Raw genomic sequence first — 27,905 nt, forward strand, 5'->3', positions numbered from 1 at the left:
ATGTAACGACCCTTATTGGCTTACCCTATGTAACTCTGATTGAGGCTCAGTGAGCGGCCGCCAAGCCACTTTTTCCAACAAATCATTCTGTCTGTACCTTCTGCCTAAAGAAGTTCTTTGAACAACTAAATTATGGAGGGGGTAAAGACCCTACCAGAGTACAAAAAGAAAGAAATTAAGTCTTAACTAAAGGTTCGGGCGCCTGGCAGAAAGCACAGAAACAGATTAAATGACCAGATACCTCGTATGAGCAAAATAGTCTTTTAATACTAGGGAGGGCTAGGAGAGAAAGGAAACAAACTTATTGCCTTATAAATTATATTGTATCGAGGAGGCGGGTTACAATTAGGTTGACAAGTTATTGGTTTTGCAGCCCCACAGAAGGTGGTATCTAAATTTGAGCTAAATAAATCTAATAAGGTTTTTGAGACACATTGAATAAAGAAGGGTCACCGACCTGTGGGTGGGCACTACATAATACCCGCGGGATGCCTTGGGCAGAGGTCCTCACGCGGCACGAGCTCCACTGCGCGGAGTCAAAGATCGTAGAGCCCGGAAAGGATGTCATCAGCGTTCCCGCAGGTGTAGGCGGTTAGAGCTGTTCCGTCATCGCCGACCCGGGCGAGCACGTGGGGTACGGAGGTTAGAAAAGCATCATGAGCTCACTCGCCGCGATCTCATAACCGGCGCATAGCGGCGGGAAAATGGAGGAGACGAAGGTTCTTTTTTTTAAATTAAAAGGATTATAAGGGTTATAAGGGCTAACACGCCCCTTATCTGGAAAAGAAAAATGGCGCGAGTCAGCTAAAGTCGAACCGGAAAATTTAAAAGGAATCGCATTTTCCGAAAGACGATTGTGGAAATTGAGGAAAAACTTACGTTAGCCCTTCATTAGGTTGCCGGGGTTTGCCGTGGCGGCATTATTTTCGCCCCTAATCCATTCCTATAACAAAGAGGAATTCCATGTGAAATCTGGCGAGACCGAATTTTCATATAAAATGGAAATACTAATAGAAATCTACATACCTGAGGGACGGAGCAAACCTCCGGAACAAAGCACTGCCGGTATTTCACCAAAATAATGGAAATTTACAATGATTTTCTCGGATCAAAATTTTATCTGTTTTCCAATGAGAAAGCTGACAGTAAAATGACAAGACGGAATTCACATCGAACCATCGATAAGAAGAAATGTTACCAGATCCGAAATAAGAATGATTTTTGCTAACCAAAATGCTAAAATTGTAATAAATTTTGAACAATTTTTGACGAATATATTATTAAATATATTATCAAATATTGTCGGATCTATTTTTCCTAAAACAAAACTACCACTTGCGAAATTTAAACGAAAAGAAGAATTTATCAAATATGAAAACGTTTGAGACAATTTTAAAGGCATTGGAATGAAAGTTACCGAATCTGTCAAAGACAACGAAACTCAAATAGTTCGCTGTCAAACGTCAAAGTGACAAGCGAATGGTTGTAAATAAAACAGGAATTGGGAATATTTTCTAATTTGGAAATAAATCTAAACAAATGTAGGCTAACTCATGGAGAACTTTATTAAATATGTGTTTAGTATGTGACGTGACTTATTGACACGTTACATTACCCCCTTTCTGTGAAAAATAAAAAATAGGAACTATTTTTTATGGAAGAAAACAAAAGCTAACTCAAAAATAACCGCTAGACTAGAACTGAACTGCAGAGCTTAGAGTTTATCAAGGAATACTTTGGGCGGAATACTAGAGTAAACTTATAAGAGTAATTATTGTAATTATAGGACATAGAAAAACTAAAGTTGAAAATCCTGTGACTAACTTTAAAACTTGCTATTATTAATGGTTCTACGGTACAAGAGGGAAAGAGTGAGAAACGACGGGCCTCAGCACCACCTATCAACAGTTCAATTCCGCTTCTACATTGATTTTAGGAGAATTGAAATTAAACAAACTTAAATTTAAGGGATGTAAAATGAAAACTAACCAATCAATTATACTCTACTCGTGCAGATGCAATGCATTAAGTTAACTAACAATTAGAGACAGTTGAGCCCCAAAGCCACTGTCTGGAATTACTAACATGCGAAAACGAGGTTACCACTAAATTTTATTATTTATGAAGAAACAAAATTTATAGTATACTAAGTTAAGGGAATTATAATACAGTTAGGCACCTCTGCCACTGTCTTATGCTAAGCTGACGTGCTGAACTATTTTAATTTAATTAGAGACTTAAGGTAATACAAAACGAGGAGATGATTAGTACAGTTAGGCACCCACGCCGCTGACTAGTTTCACTTTACATGCCAAATTAACCTACAGTTAAAGAAGAATTTGTTATTAACTAACAAAGGGGGTAGTGCAGCTAGGCACCATCGCCGCTGACTAATTTGGAAATAAAAGGGAATTTAGAGTGCAGTTAGGTACTGTCACCACTGACTATCGAAAAAGAAAGGAAATGGAATGAGTGTACTGAGACAACTCAAATAAACCAATTGTGACTGGCACACCACCACCAGCTTTCCTTACACAATGGAAGGAAATGAAATAAAATGTGATGAGTGTACTGAGACAACTCAAATAAACCAATTGTGACTGGCACACCACCACCAGCTTTCCTTACACAATGGAAGGAAATGAAATAAAATGTAATGAGTGTACTGAGACAACTCAAATAAACCAATTGTGACTGGCACACCACCACCAGCTTTCCTTACACAATGGAAGGAAATGAAATAAAATGTGATGAGTGTACTGAGACAACTCAAATAAACCAATTGTGACTGGCACACCACCACCAGCTTTCCTTACACAATGGAAGGAAAGGAACTAGCACTAAATAGTGTAGCCTTTTAAATGACCAACTTCGCTGAGGAAGTGGTGAGAGTAAAGTCCGAGTCCTTCCTCAGGGATCCAATGAGGGGAGGTAAAAGTCAAATCCGGGAAATATACTTATGCTAAATTTATACTAAACCGATCGGCCATCTAATTTTATAATTTTAATAACTACATTTTACTTGAACGAATAAATTAGGAATTTTTAGAGTTATCATGCGGCGAGATAAGCTAAATTACAACAAAAGTTAAGAGAGAAATGGAAAAGGACTTCTAAACTAGAATAGTCCCTTTTCTGAACTTAGGAACTGGTTTGCACAGTTAGACGCCTCTTACGTCACGCTTCTGGCTGCGGTAGGGAAACGTATTCTACTACCCATCCCTACATGGGGAGAAATCCTAAAAAAGTACGAGAAAAAGAAAGTCCACAACATAACCAAAGAATTTACTAAGGAGAATCTTTACGAATGAAGTAATACTGTACGTTAGGTTCTATAGTATAACCGGCTTCCAGAAAACGTCGATGTATATTGCAACCGAGAACACAAGTAGACGCACCACTATCCAACAAGCCGGAATGTTCTACCCCGTTCACATGGAAAGTCAAGAAGGGTCTAATATCATCATCCTTTACAAACAACATAGGCGCTATCCTATGTAGGCCGGAATAAACTCTAATGAAATCTAAACACTTTTGAAGTTCTGACTTAATAACATCCGAGGAGGGTTTTAAACTGGGAATGGAATTGTTATCACGGCCGGCCGAAACACGCCTCACTTCGGAACGAAATGGTGTTCGACCGCCGTCTACTCGTTTTTTGGAGACGCTACTTTCGTCGGTTCAGTTGTGCCCGACTTACATATATCACAGGTTAGGGTGGTGACGTCCCTTTTTTTACACTTAAAGCAAATAGTGCCTCTTATTGTTTTACAATCCCTATAGTGGTGACCATTCTTTTCACATTTCAAACAGGTTAAGGGTTTAACAACGTCTATGGGATTGTATTTTCTAGTAGGCTTGTCCAAATTAGAGTTAGACGTACTTTGATGCTGTGAAGGTACAGTCATAGTATACGCATCAATTTCCTTACTAAGCCGCACAATAACATCCATATCATAAGTGGTTTTACCAACAAAGTGTACCATTAAAGACGGTAACATGTTATGTCTAAATATACCTAACAATACAGTTTCAGTTAACAGGAGGTAAGTTGAGTGCAGTTGGAAGTCGCTGCGCACCGGTGTCCGTGCTGTTGTGACCAGCACCAGGGTATCCGGAGAGTATTATTAAATCTCCCTGAGATGGTAAAAATTGAAATTGGTCACCCGCACCACTAATGTGTCGTTCACCGGTAGTCATCGACTCCATTGAAGGATGAGAAACCCCTGGGGCAGTCTCAGGTTCTCGATCCCCATTGACCGACATCTTGAAATTAAATCAAACCGACTACGTGGATGTACAACAAGACAAAGTTCAAAATCTAAAAGTTCCTCCAAAATAAATCCGAATTTAAAATTCAATTAAAGTTTCTAAGTCGAAAAATTTTTTTTAAAACCTTCACAAAAATTTAAACCACCCTGTATAACCAAAGGTCACAGTTGCCAAAATATTCTAAGTTCAAAATTTAATTTAATTTAATTACTATCAATCTCAATTTCAATCTCACCCTGTATATTCTTAAACGAGTACCACCCTGTATATAAAAAAGTTGTTGACCTGAAGTAGGTATTATACCTAGTCACTAAGTTTATTTTAATTGCAAATGATTAACTATTTTTTATATCACTGTATGTAAAACTTTAGTTTTTAAGTGGAAGATTTTTACAAAACAAGCTGTGGAACACACACAGGAATTCAAGAAAGATAAACACAGTATTAAACAATACAATAAACAATATACCACAGGTGTCTCAAACTTAAATTCAAAGGTACAATATTCTAATGAAAATTAAATTCCCGCTAAGGCAATAAGTTTGAAAAAGCAAGAAAAAGTCAAGTCCCTGTTCGGGCGCCAAATATGTAACGACCCTTATTGGCTTACCCTATGTAACTCTGATTGAGGCTCAGTGAGCGGCCGCCAAGCCACTTTTTCCAACAAATCATTCTGTCTGTACCTTCTGCCTAAAGAAGTTCTTTGAACAACTAAATTATGGAGGGGGTAAAGACCCTACCAGAGTACAAAAAGAAAGAAATTAAGTCTTAACTAAAGGTTCGGGCGCCTGGCAGAAAGCACAGAAACAGATTAAATGACCAGATACCTCGTATGAGCAAAATAGTCTTTTAATACTAGGGAGGGCTAGGAGAGAAAGGAAACAAACTTATTGCCTTATAAATTATATTGTATCGAGGAGGCGGGTTACAATTAGGTTGACAAGTTATTGGTTTTGCAGCCCCACAGAAGGTGGTATCTAAATTTGAGCTAAATAAATCTAATAAGGTTTTTGAGACACATTGAATAAAGAAGGGTCACCGACCTGTGGGTGGGCACTACATAATACCCGCGGGATGCCTTGGGCAGAGGTCCTCACGCGGCACGAGCTCCACTGCGCGGAGTCAAAGATCGTAGAGCCCGGAAAGGATGTCATCAGCGTTCCCGCAGGTGTAGGCGGTTAGAGCTGTTCCGTCATCGCCGACCCGGGCGAGCACGTGGGGTACGGAGGTTAGAAAAGCATCATGAGCTCACTCGCCGCGATCTCATAACCGGCGCATAGCGGCGGGAAAATGGAGGAGACGAAGGTTCTTTTTTTTAAATTAAAAGGATTATAAGGGTTATAAGGGCTAACACGCCCCTTATCTGGAAAAGAAAAATGGCGCGAGTCAGCTAAAGTCGAACCGGAAAATTTAAAAGGAATCGCATTTTCCGAAAGACGATTGTGGAAATTGAGGAAAAACTTACGTTAGCCCTTCATTAGGTTGCCGGGGTTTGCCGTGGCGGCATTATTTTCGCCCCTAATCCATTCCTATAACAAAGAGGAATTCCATGTGAAATCTGGCGAGACCGAATTTTCATATAAAATGGAAATACTAATAGAAATCTACATACCTGAGGGACGGAGCAAACCTCCGGAACAAAGCACTGCCGGTATTTCACCAAAATAATGGAAATTTACAATGATTTTCTCGGATCAAAATTTTATCTGTTTTCCAATGAGAAAGCTGACAGTAAAATGACAAGACGGAATTCACATCGAACCATCGATAAGAAGAAATGTTACCAGATCCGAAATAAGAATGATTTTTGCTAACCAAAATGCTAAAATTGTAATAAATTTTGAACAATTTTTGACGAATATATTATTAAATATATTATCAAATATTGTCGGATCTATTTTTCCTAAAACAAAACTACCACTTGCGAAATTTAAACGAAAAGAAGAATTTATCAAATATGAAAACGTTTGAGACAATTTTAAAGGCATTGGAATGAAAGTTACCGAATCTGTCAAAGACAACGAAACTCAAATAGTTCGCTGTCAAACGTCAAAGTGACAAGCGAATGGTTGTAAATAAAACAGGAATTGGGAATATTTTCTAATTTGGAAATAAATCTAAACAAATGTAGGCTAACTCATGGAGAACTTTATTAAATATGTGTTTAGTATGTGACGTGACTTATTGACACGTTACAACCAGTTACCAAAGTAGAAACTTCTTTCCTTTCTTTATTTCTTAATGATTTCCCTGAAATATCTGCGATTTTTCAACTTTTTTGAAAGCATAAGTTAAAAAAAAGTAAGGCGCTCTTGTCAAACTTGGCGCTGGTATGGCCACATCCACGGCTGGAAGACTCAAGTTTTGCAAGTACGTCCCCCTTAGTAGTAGCTAAAATATTTGCAGCGTTTGGGATTGAAACCATCGGGCTGTGGAAGCTTAGCGTGCATAATTTTATACATACGTATCTATGAAATGATACCATTGATCAAACAGTCAAGTCACATGGTATATCACTACATAGTATAAAACAAAGTCGCTTCCCGCTGCCTGTCCCTATGTATGCTTAGATCTTTAAAATGCGGTTTTGTTTGATTGCGGTTATGTATAATTTGTTAACCCGTGCGAAGCCAGGGCGGGTCGCTAATCTAATATACATACATTCTTCTAAAATCCAAGTAAAATAAACTAGTGATATTTGAAACCTTTTAAAAGTAGTAAGCAACATTCAGCTTATCTTCCATCTGTTATCTCTAACTAAACCAAACTGAAGATAGTTTCTACTTGATTAAAAAACAGGATAAAAAACATTATGGAGCTGCAGTAACTGCAAACATGATTCATACCTGTAGATGTCTTGTTGTTATTATGAAAAATTTGGCGAGATTTAACCTCAAGGTACAAAGTACGCAAAAAGTTGCCCACGGTAAATGAATGGCAGTAACCTTCTGGCAAAGTGTACATTAAGTACTTTATTTTTACAACATGGTATTTAATTTTACAGTGAGACAAGGATCTTAACTATTTATGGTTGGTATAATTTACCCTATAGACAGCGAGTATACACAGTTTTTAAAGAGCTATTTGAGAGAGAAAGTTTTTATTCACAGTCCTGAACGCTGATACCTAGTTGTTATGCTCAAGGAATTATGAGGTTAGAGCACCTCCACGACGCTGGCCCAAACAGGAAATGCTCATACTATGAACTGGTTTTTTCCTTACCTCCGTTTTTGATTACTCTGCTTTGAAGACATCTCGAATATTATCTGAGTGACACTATTATGAAACTTGGCGATATGACCACAATCTTGAACACTGCCAAGGATAGTATCACATCGCTATGCACGATTATTTTGTCCTATTTCTTTACTTTATCACTATAGTTTTATAATACTTATCACAAAATATGTCATTTTACAATACACTTCACGAAAAATACACTTTGTTGTTGTGAACTTGCACAGTAGACACCATGTAGACACGCACCACGATCGCTTCACATGAATTTGACAAAGCAGGTTGTCAAGTCAATTAGCAGTCTAAAGAAATGGAAACTTCTGATTGGCCAATACAGAAAAGAGTTAGTGCAATGACGTCTGTTAGGGCCAATACGGATTTAGAGAAAAAAACGGCAACGAGAACAAACTGACTTTAATGCGACTCTGTTTTATTTTAACAGATGTCGCTGTAACTTTGTTCAAAAAAAGTGTGGAAAATGTTGTGAAACTTGTGAAATGTTTTATTCATGATGGAAAGCAATTGCAGGCACAATTCTCATATTATGTTACTAACATTGTGTTCGTAATATGATATTTTTATTACCAAAAAAATATATTTGACCAACTGCGACATGTTACATTTGGACATGTTAGTTTGGACATTATTTAGCTTACACTGAATCCAATCCACAGTATCCAACTATCCACACAGTCATGTTCTAAAACTTAGTTTATGTTACTTGTTACAAGTTTGAGCTTTTATCGCTAGATGTCGTGATTTCGTGAGAGTAGAATTTACTTTCATTCATTTAATAGGTCTATGTTTCAAAGATAAAATTAATAGTCCTTCCCTTCATATCTATTTATCGTTCCATATTTTCTTATTCATATTTTATTTATCATTTTTTCGTTAACTAATCTAATTGCAATAATAACACATACCAACGATTAACATAAGTATACTAATGAGTAAAAAATTAATAATACCGAATCAATTTCTACCATTACTTATAGTTGCTCATAGCAATTATAGTATTTTTCACGTAGCTTGGGTACGGTGACAGCTATCATCATAATACATATTAGAATTTTCATTATATAGTTATAAATTGTATGAAAATTATAACCAAGTTGTCTGTGTAACCAACCTCTGTAAAAATTGACTTCCCTAATCGGCAACGTCCATACCACGTTGAATACACCGGTTCTCGTCCGATCACCGAAGTTAAGCGACGTCGGGCGAGGTCAGTACTTGGATGGGTGACCGCCTGGGAACACCTCGTGTCGTTGGCTTTTTGCTTTTTTTACGGCACCTGCGTTATTAGGACAATTTTTTTTAAGAGAGAGATATATCCCCTCGTCTGTTATTTATTAGTGATAAGGAATAGATAATACATATTCATACACATTGACACATTGCAAGATGTAAAATTTAATTTAGCCAACCGTGGACTGGACCAACTTTTTAATAAGGCAACCTAAACCTATAAGTTTATACATCTTAGGATAATGAAAATCATGTATTAAATAAAATATGGCTAAAACACAATACAACGTTTCATTATGAAGATCCGCTAATAATACAGGCCATCATAATAGGTACATACCACCTAATGCATTTCTATTAGGTACTTAGTAAGTTTGTAGTTTTTACTAAGTGACCTAGATAATAAATGAAAATGAAAATGAAAATGTTGTAATGAAAAACCTGTCGTTGACGAGATTCTTTCTGGTTTTTTCAGCAGTTTAATTTAGGTATATAAGTAAGTAACTTAATAGACACACTGGCACCGTCCCACCTCCAACTAGGGTTGCCAACTATTTTTTGGTAGAATATAGTATTTTCCAGAATAGGGCATCAAAAATATAGTACATTTCAAAAAAATATGGTACTTTTAGATAAAATACTAAACATAAGTGTAACATACGTTTAATCGGAAATATAGTATTATAGCGTACTATATATTTTTCCAAAAGTATATAGTACAGAGAGCCAAAATATAGTACAATACTATATAATATAGTACGGTTGGCAACCCTACCTCCAACGGACTAATGTAAAAGCGGGCGGGGCGATGGAAAGCGCCGAAATTTTAAAACGTAACAAATATAAAAGCCTCGGTAGAGAGTACCATTTTGTACCATTTGGAGTTGAAACTCTAGGTCCATGGGGTCCCAGCGCGCATAAGTTGTTCGCAGAAATCGCGAAGCGTCTGGTTGACGTAACTGGGGACCGAAGAGCTGGCGGCTACCTCGCACAACGTATCAGCATTGCGATACAGCGAGGAAATGTCGCCAGCATCCTTGGTACAATGCCTCAAGGGCCTATTTTAGATTTAAGCTAGTTTTTAATTTCTTTTAGTAATACTCTGTATATCTTGTTTGTAAATAAATGATATCTAATAAAGTTAATAAGATAAACTACCAGTAACTTAATCTTATAACTTTGTCTCATAAATTAGTTACTTATAGGATTTGAAAACGAGGAATGAACGAGGGTTATTATTATTAAGGTTGATATACAAAATAATGTTTGAGTAGGTAATGGCGTTTCATTGGATTTATTATTTATATGATAAGATTTATCTGCAGTCGAGGCACACTGGTGGAAAAGTGATGTTGTTGTGAACGACGTCCAAAAGAATAGGCTGGATGACGTCGCGACCCCAACTGCCGACGCTGTTCCAAATGTTGCTTGGAACATACTGAAACAAAAATAGACACAAGTTAATGTAATTTAAGCAAGATACTTTTATTGCTGACAGTACTTCTTATTTGCCATAGTTTTGACTTGGCGGGGGCACTGCCGTGTCCCAGATTTAGAGAGCACGAGAAATAGGGCCCGAGAACTACATAAGTATATACGCTATGCAGAGATGTGACTTATTTGAAATACTTGTATTTAAAATGCAAATACTAAATGCAAAATACCTATTTTGTATTTAAATACCTTTTGAAGAAAACTATTTTGTATTTTATTTGAAATAGTTTTTGGGACCTATTTTCTATTTTCAAAATACAAAATACTTTATAGTAGGTAATGTAGGTAGGAGTTACAATCTCTTCTGATGTTACAATCCTGGCAACTCTCTCATACTGTTGAATCTGTTTAGTAACGTCGCACATGACCACAAGCGTAGCGAGTGGTTAAAAAAGTGGAATCTTGAGTGTTGCGAGGGTTTCAAGGTACGAGAGGAGAACAAACTATTCTGCCCTGATGAAACTTTTTTGCACAAACGAGACGTTTTCATCACACTAACGAGAGGCATTATACTAGCTGTAAAACATTACAAATCTAAATTAATAATAATAATAATGTGAGCCTATATGCGTCCCACTGCTGGGCACAGGCCTCCTCTCATGCGCGAGAGGGCTTGGGCTATAGTCCCCACGCTAGCCCAATGCGGATTGGGGACTTCACATACACCTTTGAATTTCTTCGCAGATGTATGCAGGTTTCCTCACGATGTTTTCCTTCACCGAAAAGCTAGTGGTAAATATCAGATGATATTTCGTACATAAGTTCCGAAAAACTCATTGGTACGAGCCAGGATTTGAACCCGCGACCTCCAGATTGAAAGTCGGACGTCATATCCACTCGGCCACCACCGCTTCTAAATCTAAATTAATGCTTTTAAAAATTGTCCGTTATAAACCATCATCCATCCATCCTTCCGGTTAATATGAGCAAACAACTAGAAATTTGCACTTAGAGGACTGATTGACACACTGTTTTCAAAGAATGAAGAGAGTCTTTTCAATTCGGATATTTTGAGTAATACTTTTTAATTCAGACGAGGTATTCACTATTCAGAGTACCTTTTATCGCAAAGTATTTGTATTTTTAAAAAGTATTTTGAAAATACCTATTTCGTATTTTGTATTTTAAATACAAATTCAAAAACTATTTTGTATTTTGCATTTGAAATAGTATATCAAGGAAGTATTTGTATTTTGTATTTAAATACTTTTTATAAAGTATTTTTCACATCTCTGACGCTATGTCATATAATTCACATCTGTTCTTCGCTCCGCTGGATTACAACCAATGCAATTGGTTGATTCCCGCACCTCTCCTCTCATCTCCGTCTCAGTGGAAAGGCAGCCTTAAAGCGGTTAAACTCCGCCTACTTGCTGAACCGGTGAGTACAAGCGAGCCCGGCGTGCCTCCTCGTGCACGCGTTTTGCCGCAACACCTCTCTTAAGGGGCCCACTGATTAACAGTCCGCTGGACGGTATCGGCCTGTCAGTTCTAAAATTTGACAGTTCCGAACAACTGACAGACCGATACCGTCCGGCGGACTGTTAATCAGTGGGCCCCTTTAGTGCCAGTTGCACCATCCGCACTTGACAGGCTGATCAACGTCACCATAGAATTTAGCGAGCTCTTTAACGATGACTAACAGTTTGGTGCAACCGATCCTTAGTCTTCACGCCCTAGTCCTGGCTGCGAAACTGCTAACTGGAGTTGCTATAAGTAGGTAATATCCTACTAGTTTATAAAGTTTGTTTTGTACTTACAGTTCTAGAAATCACTTCAGTTATGTTGTTTGCGGGCATATATTGCATTCTGTGTAGTCCTCCGCTTAAACTGGCTAGCGACACTGTGGCTGATATCTCTTGTGTGTGCAAGTTCTTGGATATCTGAAAAGTTATGAATAAAAAGCGGCCAAGTGCGAGTCGGACTCGCCCATGAAGGGTTCCGTATTTAGGCGATTTATGACGTATTAAAAAAAAACTACTTACTAGATCTCGTTCAAACCAATATTCGGTGGAAGTTTACATGGTAATGTACATCATATATTTTTTTTAGTTTTATCATTCTGTTATTTTAGAAGTTACAGAGGGGGGGGGGGGGGGACACACATTTTACCACTTTGGAAGTGTCTCTCGCGCAAACTATTCAGTTTAAAAAAAAATGATATTAGAAACCTCAATATCATTTTTGAAGACCTATCTATAGATAGATAGATACCCCACACGTATGGGTTTGATGAAAAAAAAAATTTGAGTTTCAGTTCTAAGTATGGGGAACCCCAAAAATTTTTTTTTTGTGTGAAAATCTTAATGCGGTTCACAGAATACATCTACTTACCAAGTTTCAACAGTATAGTTCTTATAGTTTCGGAGAAAAGTGACTGTGACATACGGACGGACAGACGGACAGACAGACAGACAGACAGACAGACATGACGAATCTATAAGGGTTCCGTATTTTGCCATTTGGCTACGGAACCCTAAAAACTTTAATATTTTTCGTTATGATCATTTCTGTCACGTGTCATGGTGTTAACAGTTAGCAATGATTAACTATAGTTCGTTAATGTTAAGAATGCAGTTAAATCATCACTGTTCGGAGTGTTCGGCCTATAGCGACGATCGTTTTTAGTGTTCCGTACAAAACTTTGTTCAAGGAACACTTATCGGTCTTGTTTTTCATAATACATATATCCATATCCATATTAAAACTTACACGAAAGGTATACCACAGCAGAGTGTGAACGAAAGTCCCGGTGTATCTATGGTTGCCATCTTCTTCCAGTTCAGCAATCACATTATAACCAATCTGAAACATATGTGTGTGTTCAAATATTCCTCAAAAAGTATAAGTCCCTACATGATAATACATGCTGGAGCTGAAAGACTAATCAAGTAAGTAAGTAAGTATTCCTGGTGGTATTAGGCCATGTCTGCCGCATACTCTACCCACAGAGGTGGGCAATAGCCACGGTGTGGGTATGTAACACAAGATGTGCGAGGACCTGGCAGGTCCAGGCGAAGATGGCGGGATTGCTCAAAACCGAGACAGATGAAGATCTAAAGAGGAGGCATTTGCCCAGCAATGGGACACCATATAGTCTAGTAATATTTAGGAGGGAAAAATGTTATTTCAACCTAGGTCTATATATTATATAGAAAGTACATAAAGCAATAGATTTTGATGTGATATCCGGTCATCTGATAGAAGTAGATGAACTTAAAAAAAATTAAAACCTACACCTATAACAAAGTCCCTACTGACATAGCGAATTTACCAATTACCAAATTTAAGTCACACATTAAGCGCTCCTTGTTAAGTAAGGCGTACTACACTGTAAATGATTTTATACACGATAGAGATGCCTTTAAGCCTGTAGCTTGATTTCGATAGTATGATAAGAGTTCAATAAATATTGTTTTTTCATTGTAAATTAAATATGCTAGTGTCCAGTAGAATTGACACATGAGACAATCATGTTCTCGCTTGATTATATTGTTTAATTTAATTTTAGTTTTGGACACTTGGAGACCATATACATCTCTAAGTAATTATTTATTTTATTTTTAATGATTCTGACACTTGGAGACCTTTACATCCCTAAGTATTTATTCATTTTATTATTTTTATTTTATTGTACATACTTCTATTTTTAATGATTCGGACACTTAGAGACCTTTACATCTCTAAGTCAATTTAGGCTAGTAATTATGTGAAGCTATACCGTCTTTTATGTAACATACGAGCACAAAATGCTGTCTCACAGCTAAGTGTTATCACTATTTTAATATTAATATAGGCCGGTAGCTTGAACATGTCATGCTCGCTTAAAAGTCTTTGCTTACGGTGGCGTCGTTGATCGGGTCGCCACTTTCCCGAATGAAGGTTGATGGAGGCGATGGCTGAGATACGCGTCGTACTCGTGAACGGGTGCTGTTTGTGGAGACGGGTCTGTTTAAGCTAACACGAATATATTTAGTAACTCTATTTTTTAATTTAATTGCAGTGAGACGCCTCATTCGGTTCTCGTATTGTTTTTTTTTTCTCGTAATGTGTTAATCATACAGGATTGTGACTCTTGGAGACCCTATACATCTCTAAGGATAATTTGATAAACTATGTTATTTTTTAGTTCTGACACTTAGAGACATTTACACCTCTAAATACGTTTAGATTTTTTTCCATGTATCTGTTTTGTTTTTATTTTAATATTATTATTATAGTTTTTTTATGTAATTCGACATTAAGAGACCTTATACATCTCTAAGTAATTGTATTACGTTAGTTTGATTTGGTAGTTGTAGTTGTATTTAATAATTGTTGATGTAAAAATTATTTTGCTTGTATGTAAATTCAATGTTGACGTGTAAAAGTGCCCTTGTGGCCTATTTGCTGAATAAATGTTGAAGTTGAAGTTGAAGTTGAAGTATACGATTGAAACGCTCGAGTTGTAAGAGTCCCACGCCTGATTTTTTTATAGGGACCACTATTTAAATGTCTTCCAAAAAGGGTTCTGTTACCTGATGTGCAAGTTGCGGAAAGTTACAAGAAAAGTTGGAAAATTACTCAAAAATTTCAGGAAAGTTTCACCGGAAATTAAATAAACTATCCGACAGGACATAGGTAGGTTATCACTGTTATAAGTTATTAGACAAGAACTCAGAGAGAGTTATGTACATCTAGATTGTTAACCAAGGGGTGAAAGGCACTCATTTCTGCCGAGGTAGTTTGAGGCTGAAATGATGCCTTTCACCCGAGTTAAACACTACTTTTCATTTCGAATACGAAGAAAAGAAAATGCATGTGATTTTTAAAAACATGACTGAGTATACATTTTTATACTGTTTCTGGGTACCTGTACCTACCTACTTTCAATTAACAATTTAGGTTAAAAAATCGTAGTTATGGAATGGAGAGTTAAAAATCTGAATGGGAATTAACAAATCCATTTAAACCCAAATTTCAATAGTTTATCTTTAAAAAAAAATCGTACTTGGAAAGTTAAATGCCCTAGTGCAGAAACGTATCACTTTCTGCGCACCTATTAGAACAACAATGACACTCTTCCAGAGCATGAGAAATGAAAACGTTTATACAAATACCTTCATATCCCTGATGTTTAACTGCCCCTGGACTGAGGCGAAGTTTATAACGACGCCATCTACCGTGCTTGTTGACGTTAGCTGTTGGACGTTCGTCACATCCATCTGTTGTATGGACACTAGGAAACCATTTGTGTACGTGACGTTACCCGTGACGAGCCATTTGTACATTTCTTGACTGTAATAGGATGAATGTTTTAGCTATATTTTGAAATTAAGATTTGATCAGCAGTGTACGTACTTATACATAAGTACTTGCCTATATAAGTTATTCCTATTTTTGAGCAAACATTACAAAGATTTGCGAGCGACCAAAATTAATATTATGGCGCTTCTTCTATAGTTATTTGTACAACAAGAGATCAAAGTTTGATATTTTGAGTCCCGTGCAAGCGAAAGATTCTATAATAATTTAGAATCTTGAGCGTAGTAAGGGACTCAAAAGCGCACGAGATGTAAATAACTTTGATCTCGTGTTGTTCACAAAACTTTTCACCTCAGCAGTGAGAACATATTAGAGAACCCGAAAAATGTATTCCTTCTTCATCACTTACCTATTCACTCATGTTTTCTTAAGATATACCAACAATTAAGTTTTCACCTCAGCAGCTCGAACAAGGGTACTTTGCTACTTAAAAACAGTGAGCAAAATCGTATTTTGCTCAATGAGTGAGCAAAATCGCATTTTGCTCATTTTGTCTCACTCAGTGAGCAAAATGCTATTTTGCTCACTGTTTTTAAGTAGCAAAGTACCCTTGTTCGAGCTGCTGAGGTGAAAAATATATTTCTAAATAGTTTTTATTTTTCAACTTGTAGTTGTCGACCTGGGGCCTGGGGGTCGGGGGCGTCATTGAGCCACGATGATAATTAATAACGGAAAAAAACCCACCGAAACTGAGGAATGTGGTTGCAAAAAACTTACTAAGGTGGTGGTGGCCGTTACTAAGCTGGTGGTGTGAACGAAAAAAATTTAAACACTGATATATCAATAGGATTAATAATTATGGATCTCGTCGTCTCGCAATGCCCCCTAAACTGTCAGAATCTGAACTACACAAACCTTATAGTTTGCGTTATATCTTCAAGTCGAAGAGAGCTAAAACCCCGCTGCTCCCATCGCAGTACGGTTTCCTGCACCACATTATGGAAGTAATCTTGAGCTTTCTCCAAATAAACACGGCTGGCTAAAAACAAGCTAAATAAACATTGTGGAATACGAAGCTTTCTGCGGATATATCATCATTAGTCATCGGTTTGTTTAGTTTGGGACTAAGCATGATGAATTTGTAATATTCAGAATCAGAATCAGAATTTTATTGGTAAAAGTATAACAGAATTTTACATGTCAGGCATAAAAATATATTATAACTAGATATTCTACATACTTATACTTAAATTAGATTATATTTAATTACTGTACATGTCGTAAAGCAATGCAGAGACAGACAGATTTATACACTGTATAGGACTGACATTATATCCGCATTAAGCCCGCCTTTTGTACTTTTTACTTATTTTTGTTCAATTCAGTTTAAAATAAATAATAGTAATTATATGAAGTATATTAATCAGTAGGTACCTAATACTCAACTCACACTCACCCCATTGTCCATAAACCACATTAGTTACAAAAATAAAACAAAAAAGTGCACAAAGCTTCATTCTTACTGACTAATGCTCACTATTCAATTAATTTAATTGAACAAAAGCCAATCAATAGCATTAATACTTGTTGATATGTCAAATATCAATGTGACTCTTTATACAAAGGATGTATTAAGTAGATTGTTCACTTCATTAATGCATGCTTATTATCTTGATCTTCTATTAAGTTTTGTTACTTTGTAAGGAAAAATCCATATATTACCTACTTAAAAATGTAGGTATAATGATAATCATTCATTATTAATGTTTGATTATAGGTATTTTGATTAGGCAGGATTTGCAGTTCAATCAATCAAATGACGTTATTGCCCAACCGAAAAATCGTAACAGCCACTGGAAAATTTTGAATTTGATATTTATCTACTGCGTAATAATACGGCTGACAATTGAATGGCATTTCTGATGGCTGTTGCGGCTGTTGTGCGACGTAGATCTGGGGCACGGCTGTGCCCTCGCCAAGTCGAGCAAAACATAAACGCACGGCCTTTCCACTCTTTTCTCGAAGCCATTCAGGTAATTTTACTGGTACTCGTATGTGTATTGCTCAACCTGCATGTGATTAGGGCTACTACCGTATGTTCAATTAGGATTATTTTTAATAGTTTACGATGATCCGTATATGATTTATGCAGCCGTGAGATGACCAAGTCATTAAATGTATTAAAGAATTTGGTTTTAGCGTGAGCCTTGTTTAAGTTAATGAAACTTATAATAAAACTTACATTTCACAGCTTTTAGTTTATTTGACATAATAATCGAAATACCGCTAAGAACAGAAGGTTTCTTAACATGCTCGCCAGCCAACAAATTGGCAACATTACTGCCAAGTCACGTACCAGCGAGCGTTGCCAGCCCAACTAGCTGTTTGCATCACTATAGTTTAGTATGCCGAATTGGTGATTAATTCTGAGTATTCTGACTAACATTATGTATGGCGGTAGATGATGGCAGAATTTCAAAAAGTAGGTATGCCGTATGCCTTAATGAAAAAATCTGATCTTGATTTCATCTCAGTAGGTTATCATGCCAATGCCAGATCGATTTCAAATAAATATACCTACGATTTTTGATATCCGCTCTACGCTTATTACCTAGTAAAACAACATAAAGAAGAAGGCATGTTACAATAAAGGGGGGTAAGTGTAAATTAAAATCAAAATATTTTATAATATTTTATTTATTTATAAAACAAGAAAAATATAAAATTATAATAAATAACACATTAATACCCCTTCCCGCTTCATTGCGTTTAATTATGTGTATTTCGTTTAAAGCCGGATTTCAGACCTTTTATTATAATATATTTCTTTATTGTGTTGTATATTTAATACTTGTACAATGTTTATAGAGGTAGGTAAGCTTGGTTCATAAATGCTGTCGAAGAATTTATATTAAATTCAAGTCATAAAATTTCAATTTCATGTCATTACGGAAACATATCCTACCTATTAAAATTACTTGAATAAATAGATTTAGTCAAATGCTATAGGTACCTAAATAATAAGTTATTTTATTTATTTAAACTTTATTGCACGAATTTACACAAAAACAGTACAAGGCGGACTTAACGCCTTGAGGCATTCTACCAGTCAACCATTGGGCTAAACAGAGATAGTTTGTTTGGTGCAGGATTGTAAATAGTGGATATGAAAACAGACACGAGATTACTATGATACTATACTTACACAAATATACATTTTAAATATACCTACATATATACAAATTCAATATATAAATAAACATACATATATAAGTTATCTACTTAATAAGGACCTATTTATATTTATAGTTCGACGTAAGCCAACCGGGAAAAAACATACAAATAGGGATACTTACATAATTATATATAATAGCTTGTGTAGGTAAGACCAAAAAAGGGGAAGTAAATTGTCAAGTAGACGCTTCCAAGATGATGTTATAGAGTAATTTTTGTCTTACAACAGATTGCGCCCTATGAAGGGTTAATTTTCGTTTCTCGATACGATTGTTATCTTTACTACGGCCACAGATCAAGAAACCTTAGTTTTGCTTGACTACGTAGTACAAAAAACACTTAATCTCTCATCAAAACTATGTTACGAGAAGCGAATATTTAAGCGGGGCAGTTGTAACAGATTTGAGGGAATTCCACCTTGTTGAGAGCCACGTTGAGGAGGATGGGTTGAAAAACTTGTGCAGCCCAGGATGCCATGCCATCGGCGGCGCTTGCCACATCATACTGTAAAAAAAAAGAAATTAAAAAAATAGGCCCACGATGCATCCACTGCATCGTGGGCCTTGCAAAGAGACGCAATATAACTTTGCTGGCGAGCGCAAGACGCAGGAAACTTATCTTATTACAAGACGATAAAATTAAAAGTTTTAAATGAACTATTTATGATTTTATACTTCATACCGAGTGTGACAGCACTTGCGTAAGAGCCGTAGCAGGAGCGAAAATCATCTTGTTCGTGCTCCTTGCCAGAGTATCCATTGTCACCGTCGCGGAATAATCTTCAGTAAACATATTATATATTACCTGAAAAATTATACTAATTTCACTAGTCTTAGGGTCGATGGCACCAAACTGTTCGTATCGTTAAAGAGTTCGCTAAATTTACCCATCAAAAACATTACGTGTAAAAAGGTGCAAGTCTCGCAACGCTTCTACTACAAAAAAGTTTTGAGATGTACTTAATGTGAAACTAAGTCGATTATTTTAAACAGTGCCAGGGGGTGTTAAAACTGTATCAAATATATATCTTTAATTTGTAATACGTATAATGACTTGGCCATCGCACGGCTGCAAAATGACATAAGGATCATCGTCACCTATTAAAAATATTACTAAACTAATTGAACATAACGCTAGCGCTAATTGCAGTTCGAGCATTACACATATTTACGAGTACGGTACGAGTAAAGCATTATGTGTGATTGCCAAGTCATTATATGTACCTATTACAAATTAAAGATATATATTTGATACAGTTTTAACACCCCCTGGCACTGATTAAAATAACCGACTTGGTTTCACATTAAGTACATCTCAAAACTTTTTTGTAGTAGAAGCGTTGCGAGACTTGCACCTTTTTACATGTAAGTAGGGTTTGCACGACGGATCCGAAATGTATGGGAATATCCGCGGATCCGGATCCAGATCCGGATAATTTCATACATTTCGGATCCGGATTGCAAGCCCTACATGTAAGGTTTTTGATGGGATCTTATCTCTTTTTGTAGGCAGTCCTTCTTTTCGGGTACTCATACCCATACTATGTATACACATATGAGCGTTTTCCAAAAAAAGTGTACATTTCATTCATGTCTTCAAAATATTGACTTCTTGGGCTCATTTTACTCAGAATCATTTGTACATTCACGCCTCACACATAAAAAAATGTGTCCAAAAAATTCCTTTCCAGATCGTCACATTCTTGTATGAATTTTTTTTTTATTTGTATGAACGTGACGCACTGGAAAAAAAAATTTTCATGCAAACATTTGGGACACATTTTTTCATGTATGAGGCGTCAATGTACAAATGATTTTGAGTAAAATGAGCCCAAGAAGTCAATATTTTGAAGACATGAATGAAATGTACACTTTATTTGGAAAACGCTCATATCATAAAGAAACACATCTTCATTCATACTCACATCGTACATCGTAGTGTAAGTACCTTTACTTTACCTACTGTTTGTAGGAACTGCAACAGTAACTTTGTAATAGCATATATTTATATGGGATTACAAACTTACTTATGCAGTTCTTAGATCTTTAAAACGTGACTGATATTGCAATATTTTTAGGTTTTCTATGGCTTGATTAGCTGAAAACTACTTATGTTTAAAATTTGAAACTTGTGGGTATACTAGAAGTACCTTAGAATTATGATGATCGTAGGTGAGTGAGTGAGTGAGTGAGTGAGTGTGTCAGTGGCGAAAATAAGGAACTTTGACGTACAATAATTCTTAAACTACTAGTTCAAATTGAATGTTTTTGAGAATATATTTTAAGCACGTTTAGCCCTATATATTACTGAAAATTCAGGGTTCTAGCTTCAGCCAGCACAAAATTACAGGACGTCAAAAATGGCCTGAATCGCTTCGAGAAAAGGATGGTACGGCCGTGCCTCTTTGTTTTGCTCGACTTGGCAGGGGCACTGCCGTGCCCCCAGATATGTATGGAAAGTTTCATAGTAAAGCGCTGGGTCGCGCAGGCTGACGTTGATCAGTCGTCGTTGATGTGGTTGGTGCAACTGGCCCTTATACAGACTGGGATATGAACCGTGATTATGATTACCTTTAGTATTGTTTAAGTCTAGTGAAACTAACCGTGAATCATTTAAAACTGTAAATACTAATTTATTTGGAGTCTATTACTAGGCTATCGGATAAAATATTTGGATATTGTTTATTTAGTTTATGGGCGTAGAAATTAAATATCTGGGGGCACGGCCGTGCCTCCGCCTAGACGAGACAAAGGGCTAAAGGCAGTGCATATCTTTTCTCGGCACGTTTCGTCGTTCTTATTACCGCAAAGGGAAACTGAACGAGGTTGTGTCTAAAGATCCCTGTGAAATGGTGGAGGCTGCCATCCTCCAACGTCACTTCGACGTCGTAGCCCAACCTCACATCTGTCATCCTCAGCGTAGCCTGAAAAAAAAACAACGGGTTGCACTCAGGAAGTGCCGGCAGAAGTGAAAACTCAATCACCATTGCAAAATGTCTGCAGCACTATGGCAATGACGAAATGACGAATTAACGGCATCTAGCGTTATTTCGTCGCATTACTTGAAACCCCTAAGCACATCACTGTTAGTACTCGAGTTATATTAATACTAGTTAGAGGGAAACTCACTAGATGGCATTTAAATCAATAAAGAAAAACTCAATGACAGTTTTTCGATCAGGTCACGTGTCCGTCTTACGTCTTACGGTCACGTGACACCTAGCTGTTACGAGTTTAACATTTTTTCCTCATCACAAAAAGTGCACAGCGCCGCTAAAGAAGTTTTCACTTCAAAATCACATTTTTAAGTACCGACTGAGAAAATTTTGGTCTTAGTGTTTCCGTGCAAATTACGATAAAGCCCAAGATGATAGGTCTAAAAAACCGGCTACACCAGTCGAAAGCCCACTCATTATTGGTTAAGCAAGTGTCAATTATTGCAAAAATGTTGCCAATTTTATTTACACCTGTTAAATCAGTTATTATGGTCGATATTAAACTTTCGTGAGACATATTTTAAACTCGCCAATAGCGACAAAAAATTCAGTTATTACAAATACAAATGCATTTATTTCATTACTTTTTACATCAGTTCTTAGGTATAATATAAGGGTTAGGTAGGTAATTAGTCCATCTTAGGTATACGGAGTAAGTAGGTAAGTATTTATCTAAACATTGTGCAACAAATTGTGTAAGTAATGAAAAAGGTGCGGGTACAGCTTGCTGAATTTAAACCCGCCTTTGGTCAGCTAATTGGAATGGTATTAAGATTAAATAATATATTATAGTTTTTATTAATATTTGAATTATTTATTTTTGTGGTCGTTTGTTAGGATTTTAATTGATTTTATACTTTAAGTTTTATAAATGTCGTCAATTTGTAAATAAATATTAGATTTTTATATAAGACTAAAAATATTTACTTAGACTTTTATAAAATGGAGTCCTGGCCGCCCCTGCTTCACCACACTGATAATTATCACCTGAGATTGGCAAATTCAACTTACATTACTGTTCCAACAAGTAAATTCTGTACTGTCATTATTATTACTATTACCGACCGAAAAATCTATTGGAAATTGTCAGTGTCACAATAGGGTCAGGGTGACAATTGGTAGTGGTGGTATGGGAGCCTGGACGTCCAGTTAAAGTTCTGGACTGGAGTTTACCTGGGCAAACACGCTGGTAGTATTGTCTGTGTTGTCAAACCGCCAAATCTGTTGGAGGGTATTCTGAATGAGGTCAAGTTTCTGGATCGACGTGACAAAGCCATTTTTGAAGGCAACGTGGCCTTTGACTTTCCAATCGAATACATCTTCACTGTTGGGAGAAAAATACAATATATACTTATGAAGAATTTATTGCTAACTTATACTAAGAATTACAGGTAAAAAGTTTAGGTGAGATGGGTGAGTATGACACGATGACGATTCTATAAAATGTTCTTCTTTTTAATATGGTGATATCCAAATAAGGTGTCAAGGTTTTTTATAAATAAATAAATGTACGTAATAGAAGAAAAATTATCTTATCCTCCCACGTTTTCCATTGTTTTAATGTCTTAAGATTTTGCAAAAATAACAAGATGCCGGGATTGCCGGGTACCTATATACAGACTTGGCTTGTTTTTCATAATTCCCTTTCAGATTTCGCTGATTCCGGCTAATTGACAGTTTCTAGCGAAAATTAAATTACAAAATGTTGATAAGATAAAAAGAAAGTTATTGACTTTGAGATAAAATTGGAGATAGCCTATCTTCGTCTGGCATCTCGCATAATGTGCACCTAAACGAAAAAAATATCTAGGTATTTAGACAGTTGAAAATCTTAAATAATTTGCCTTTTGGGACTAGTACCTTTGTTAGGCATATATCAAGCGAAAAAGAAGGGCAAATTGCCAGTAAAGCCTTTACTTATTTTTAAACTCCGCTATCAGAACCTACGGCACCTTAAACGACGCATATCCACTGGGACAATAAGATTTATAAATATTTTAAATATACATAGGATAATTTACCAGTAACTGGCCACTGTTAGTAATTGGCCACCAAATGAATTCTATTCACCTATAAACATAATTCATTTTAGTATAAGGTTTCAATAACTGGCCAGCCTTCAATAACTATAATAGCCGCCTTATTAAAATGAATTCTGTTTATAGGTGAATAGAATTCACTTTTAGTTTAGGGCGGCCAGTTACTAAAAGTGGCCAGTTACTGGCGAATCTACCAATATAAAATAAAATAAAAACAACTTACTCGATTTCAACCACATAGTCCGGTATTTTCAAGTTCCACCAGCCGTAAGCCTCGACATCCTTCATAGCAGTTCCCATGAACTCCAGAATATATGGAATGTGGTTCACTAAATGGACATTACTAACTGAAAATAAAAAGCGTATAATAAAATATTAATAGTAGTTAATACAATACAATACAATACACTACAATACAATATTTGCAAGAAGATGTAAAAAATACATAAGTAATAGAGATAAACCGTACCATTGCGGACATCTCCGACAAATAAAATAAAAAAAGCGGCCAAGTGCGAGTCGGACTCGCCCATGAAGGGTTCCGTAATTTATGGCTGTGACATACGGACGGACAGACAGACAGACAGACATGACGAAAAAAGACTAGAGTATCAAATTAATTCAATTAGAGGAGAAACAGACGTAATAATATTCTTACGTCTGTAGTGCGTATGTGAAAACTTGTTCTAAGACCGGGTAACTAAAGCATCATATTCAGCCATCATCATCAGCATGAAAGAAGTTACCTAGGATTTTTTTTTTCTTATTACCTACCTAATAAATATAATCATTACTTATGCACTAGTTTACCTGTACTCAACAATTGTGAGTAAACCAGCCCCCCGTTCAATAATAAAATACAACACATAAGCACTTTCTCCATACTGCCCTAACTCAGTCCCAAGTCGCGATAGTATTGGGTATTGGACGTCAGTATCTGTTTGCGATTGCCTCCGACAATAAGAGGTTTTGTGAATTATTAATTGACGTTATCAAGAAGGGAGATTATGATAATAATTGCAATCATTCATTAGTTATTTATCTACTTACATTATTAATGAAGGTGAGTCTAGAGACAGTAGATATATAACTCTAGCTAGTTGCCTTAGTGATGCCTTCTGTTGGTGATGTATCATCATTGTGATATTCCACTGAGTCCGAAAACACTAAAATTTTATCATTAACGTTTAGGAATATATTATTATTGTTACCGCTACTTTACTAGTTTCAAACTGTTTTCAGCATGCCAATTTGTCACGTGATTAATTTAGTGAGGCGGTGGTCCGAAATCTTATAACTTTCATTCATCATCAAATATGAATTACATTGAATCGTCATTAAATTTGGATGTTACCATAAAATCGCATTAGGTCCATTTCATCCAAGCAGATTATCCCGTCAAGTTTGCCTAAATCGAAGTGACAGGAGGGCTGTCAAAGCTGTGTCAATTTGCGGACCTCTGTCAAGTCGGGATCCATGTCACGAAGATTTAAAGAAAGGGTTTAAGGTGCAAGCGCAGAGCGGGTTAGTGCCCATCACATATAACAAGACTATGACATGGAACATCTTTGAATAATTATTAAATTTAAATAAAAAAACACTATGTTGTATGCCAACAAAATCCATATTATTCCCAAAATGCCTTGCATAATTTTGGAAAAGAGCTGATACTCTTCACTCTTCAGACTGCTGGATCGATTTTTATTAAACATAGCTAAGAACCACCGCAAGAAATCTCGCTTTCGAAATTGGAACATCCGTTGGAGAGCTATTATGCCTCAAACGGACAGACAGACAGATAGACATTGGCGTCAAATATGTGACACCTCTCTTTAATGTGTCGAGTTAAAAAATATGTAGCTTCCATCCAATTTATCATGATTCCGCCAATGTTATTAGTTGCATGACGTTGTTCGGTAGTTGCGAATGTGAATGAAGTAAAGTGATAGCTGGACTTTATAAATAGGCACGATGGGTTGCCGGGTGTTGACTATATAATAGAAACGCGTTCAAGACTAATTAATCAAGGTTTTATTGTATACTAGCGACCCGCCCCGGCTTCGCACGGGTTAACAAATTAAACATAAACCTTCCTCTTGAATCACTCTACCTATCTATTTAAAAAAAACCGCATCAAAATCCGTTGCATAGTTTTAAAGATCTAAGCGTACATAGGGACAGACAGACAGCAGGAAACGACTTAGTTTTATATACTATGTAGTGAAGTAAGTACAGTGAAAGCATATAACTGGAAACCGCCTTTGGGAACATTACCGTTCAAATTCTCGGGCCAAATTAGCACACATATACAATTACGCCTACATTTAAATAAGACGATACGTTTACAGAGCCTGTCTCTATTACACTAACGTACACAGCTAAGTGTAGATGAAATGCATATAATGTCAATAACTACCAATCAGCGACATTAATCCGCTAATAACCTTCTTACTGTACGTACTGGCCGCTGAGAGTTCGCGGTTCATATTTGATTAGAATATGACTTGGACAGGGATAGGTTTATGCCATACATTGAAGAACCAGTCAAATAATTCACGTATAATAATTTAATGCAGATTAAAAGATATCTAGTTAAAATGTTGTTATGAAATTAAATGACAGACTAACTCAACATAATTAAATATTCATTGTTGTAGGTATAAATGTATTCCGCTATAATAAGTATTTTGTATATTTTATTATCAATCTGTATGGCAGTGCGAAGTCACGTTCAGAGCCCGTACCATGAGTCACTGACAGTGTCAAAACTGACATTTACGCTATCGAGAACGTAATTTACTTTCTATACATTTCGTTTGCACTAATAAGCGAGTACGAGCGAGATGTATAGAAAGTAAATTACGTTCTCGACGGCGTTTGTCAGTGCCAAACTGATGGTAGCCGTACTGGTATAGTCTGTCCGTTTTTCTAAGATCAAGTACGCCATAGTAAATGTATGGCGAACTTGATCTTAGAAATCGGACAGGCTATACAGCCTGCAAAATTTACATGCGTACACGAATCGGGTCAAAAACATTTGAACAGGCGGAGTCACAATAAATCCCCACTTTCAGTTCCAATGGAAATATTTTATATGTATATAGCCGGTCAAGCAAGTTTGTCAGTAGAAAAAGGCGCATAATTACAATTTTGTATGGCACCATAACCGTTCGCGAGCTTACTTTATTTTATTTATTTATTTTATTTTATTTTATTAGAAGACCAACAGCTTTAACAAACTATATAGACTTATAACTAGGATACAATCACGAAGCCAATAACAGGTCTCCCTAACAGATACAATTGAAAATATTACGGATTTGCTTAGGTACTAGGTTATAGTAGGTATTACACAATTGTATTACATTTTCTAAATTCGCCGCTCTTTTCTACTGACGGAAATGGCTTGAGAGAGAACCTACATATATGTGACAGTAGAGGGTGGATTAAAATGATCAACATTTTGAGATAATGTGTGTATTTGTTAAATTAATTCAGTGAAAGCGTGATAGAAAAAAATGTATCTACATATAGGAGACCGGGTATGATTATCTCACGGGTTATCTCATGAATAGAACATTAGATATCTTGCCAGGCATCCACTCAATTTCATGTCTCTCTAATTGGACAGCTTTTTTCCATAGTTCTCTGCGAATAGCATCTTGTGGGAATCTGAATGGAAAGTAATGTAAAATGACAAAACCAAATTTGATTATTAATTTGAAATAACTAGGTAGTTTTTTTATAGCTCCATCTCATGAAATAAAAAAGGAAAATACAAATCTGTAAGAAGGAATTTATTACTACATTTATAATTACAGTGGAATCCGTTTATTATCCGTTTATCCGTTTTTTTTTTATTTATTTATTTATTATGACTCCGCTTATACTGACCAACCGCTTACTATGACGCAATTACTGTGCGAAGTTTGGTTTTCATATGAAATTCTTTGTGACAAAGTCGGATAAGATGACTTCGACCTATAAATACTATTTTTATAGAATTATGTCCGGTTATACTGACAAATTAGCTGGTTTTCGTGGCCGGCCCCACATCTTTCCCTGCGAGGACGTCTGTGGCGTTTTTTAGTTTTTACTCTCGGTGAAAGTTGATAATTGGTGGTTAATAAAACTCATCTCTC

The 27,905-nt window shown here is 36.3% G+C and overlaps 2 protein-coding genes, 2 long non-coding RNA genes and 1 other non-coding gene across 5 annotated transcripts; 1 reads left to right on the forward strand and 4 right to left on the reverse strand.

Moving 5' to 3' along the window:
• Positions 1-734: 734 nt before the first annotated feature.
• LOC134655895 (uncharacterized) lies at positions 735-3,318 on the reverse strand. The gene is made up of 2 exons (XR_010097472.1): positions 1,027-3,318; positions 735-943 (listed from the first exon to the last, which is right to left on the reverse strand). It is a non-coding gene; the product is annotated as an uncharacterized LOC134655895 (long non-coding RNA).
• A 2,274-nt stretch (positions 3,319-5,592) lies between these two features.
• On the reverse strand, positions 5,593-6,462 carry LOC134655789 (uncharacterized). Its single transcript, XR_010097465.1, has 2 exons — positions 5,885-6,462; positions 5,593-5,801 (listed from the first exon to the last, which is right to left on the reverse strand). It is a non-coding gene; the product is annotated as an uncharacterized LOC134655789 (long non-coding RNA).
• Positions 6,463-8,664: 2,202 nt separating this feature from the next.
• On the forward strand, positions 8,665-8,783 carry LOC134656180 (5S ribosomal RNA). Its single transcript, XR_010097495.1, has one exon. It is a non-coding gene; the product is annotated as a 5S ribosomal RNA (ribosomal RNA).
• Positions 8,784-10,065: 1,282 nt separating this feature from the next.
• On the reverse strand, positions 10,066-17,082 carry LOC134656052 (uncharacterized). The gene is made up of 6 exons (XM_063511569.1): positions 16,952-17,082; positions 16,411-16,534; positions 15,351-15,528; positions 12,964-13,056; positions 12,012-12,134; positions 10,066-10,195 (listed from the first exon to the last, which is right to left on the reverse strand). Exons 1-6 carry the CDS (start codon positions 17,010-17,012, stop codon positions 10,073-10,075), a joined length of 702 nt encoding a protein of 233 aa, XP_063367639.1. The 5' UTR covers positions 17,013-17,082; the 3' UTR covers positions 10,066-10,072.
• A 2,010-nt stretch (positions 17,083-19,092) lies between these two features.
• LOC134655727 (uncharacterized) lies at positions 19,093-24,696 on the reverse strand. Its single transcript, XM_063511190.1, has 6 exons — positions 24,574-24,696; positions 23,987-24,110; positions 22,898-23,048; positions 21,533-21,652; positions 19,411-19,533; positions 19,093-19,233 (listed from the first exon to the last, which is right to left on the reverse strand). The coding sequence occupies exons 1-6, from the start codon at positions 24,644-24,646 to the stop codon at positions 19,108-19,110; spliced, it is 717 nt and encodes a 238-aa protein (XP_063367260.1). The 5' UTR covers positions 24,647-24,696; the 3' UTR covers positions 19,093-19,107.
• Positions 24,697-27,905: the final 3,209 nt, after the last annotated feature.

The sequence above is a fragment of the Cydia amplana genome, chromosome 17 (assembly GCF_948474715.1).
Source record: "Cydia amplana chromosome 17, ilCydAmpl1.1, whole genome shotgun sequence".
In the NCBI taxonomy this organism is placed as follows: domain Eukaryota; kingdom Metazoa; phylum Arthropoda; class Insecta; order Lepidoptera; family Tortricidae; genus Cydia; species Cydia amplana.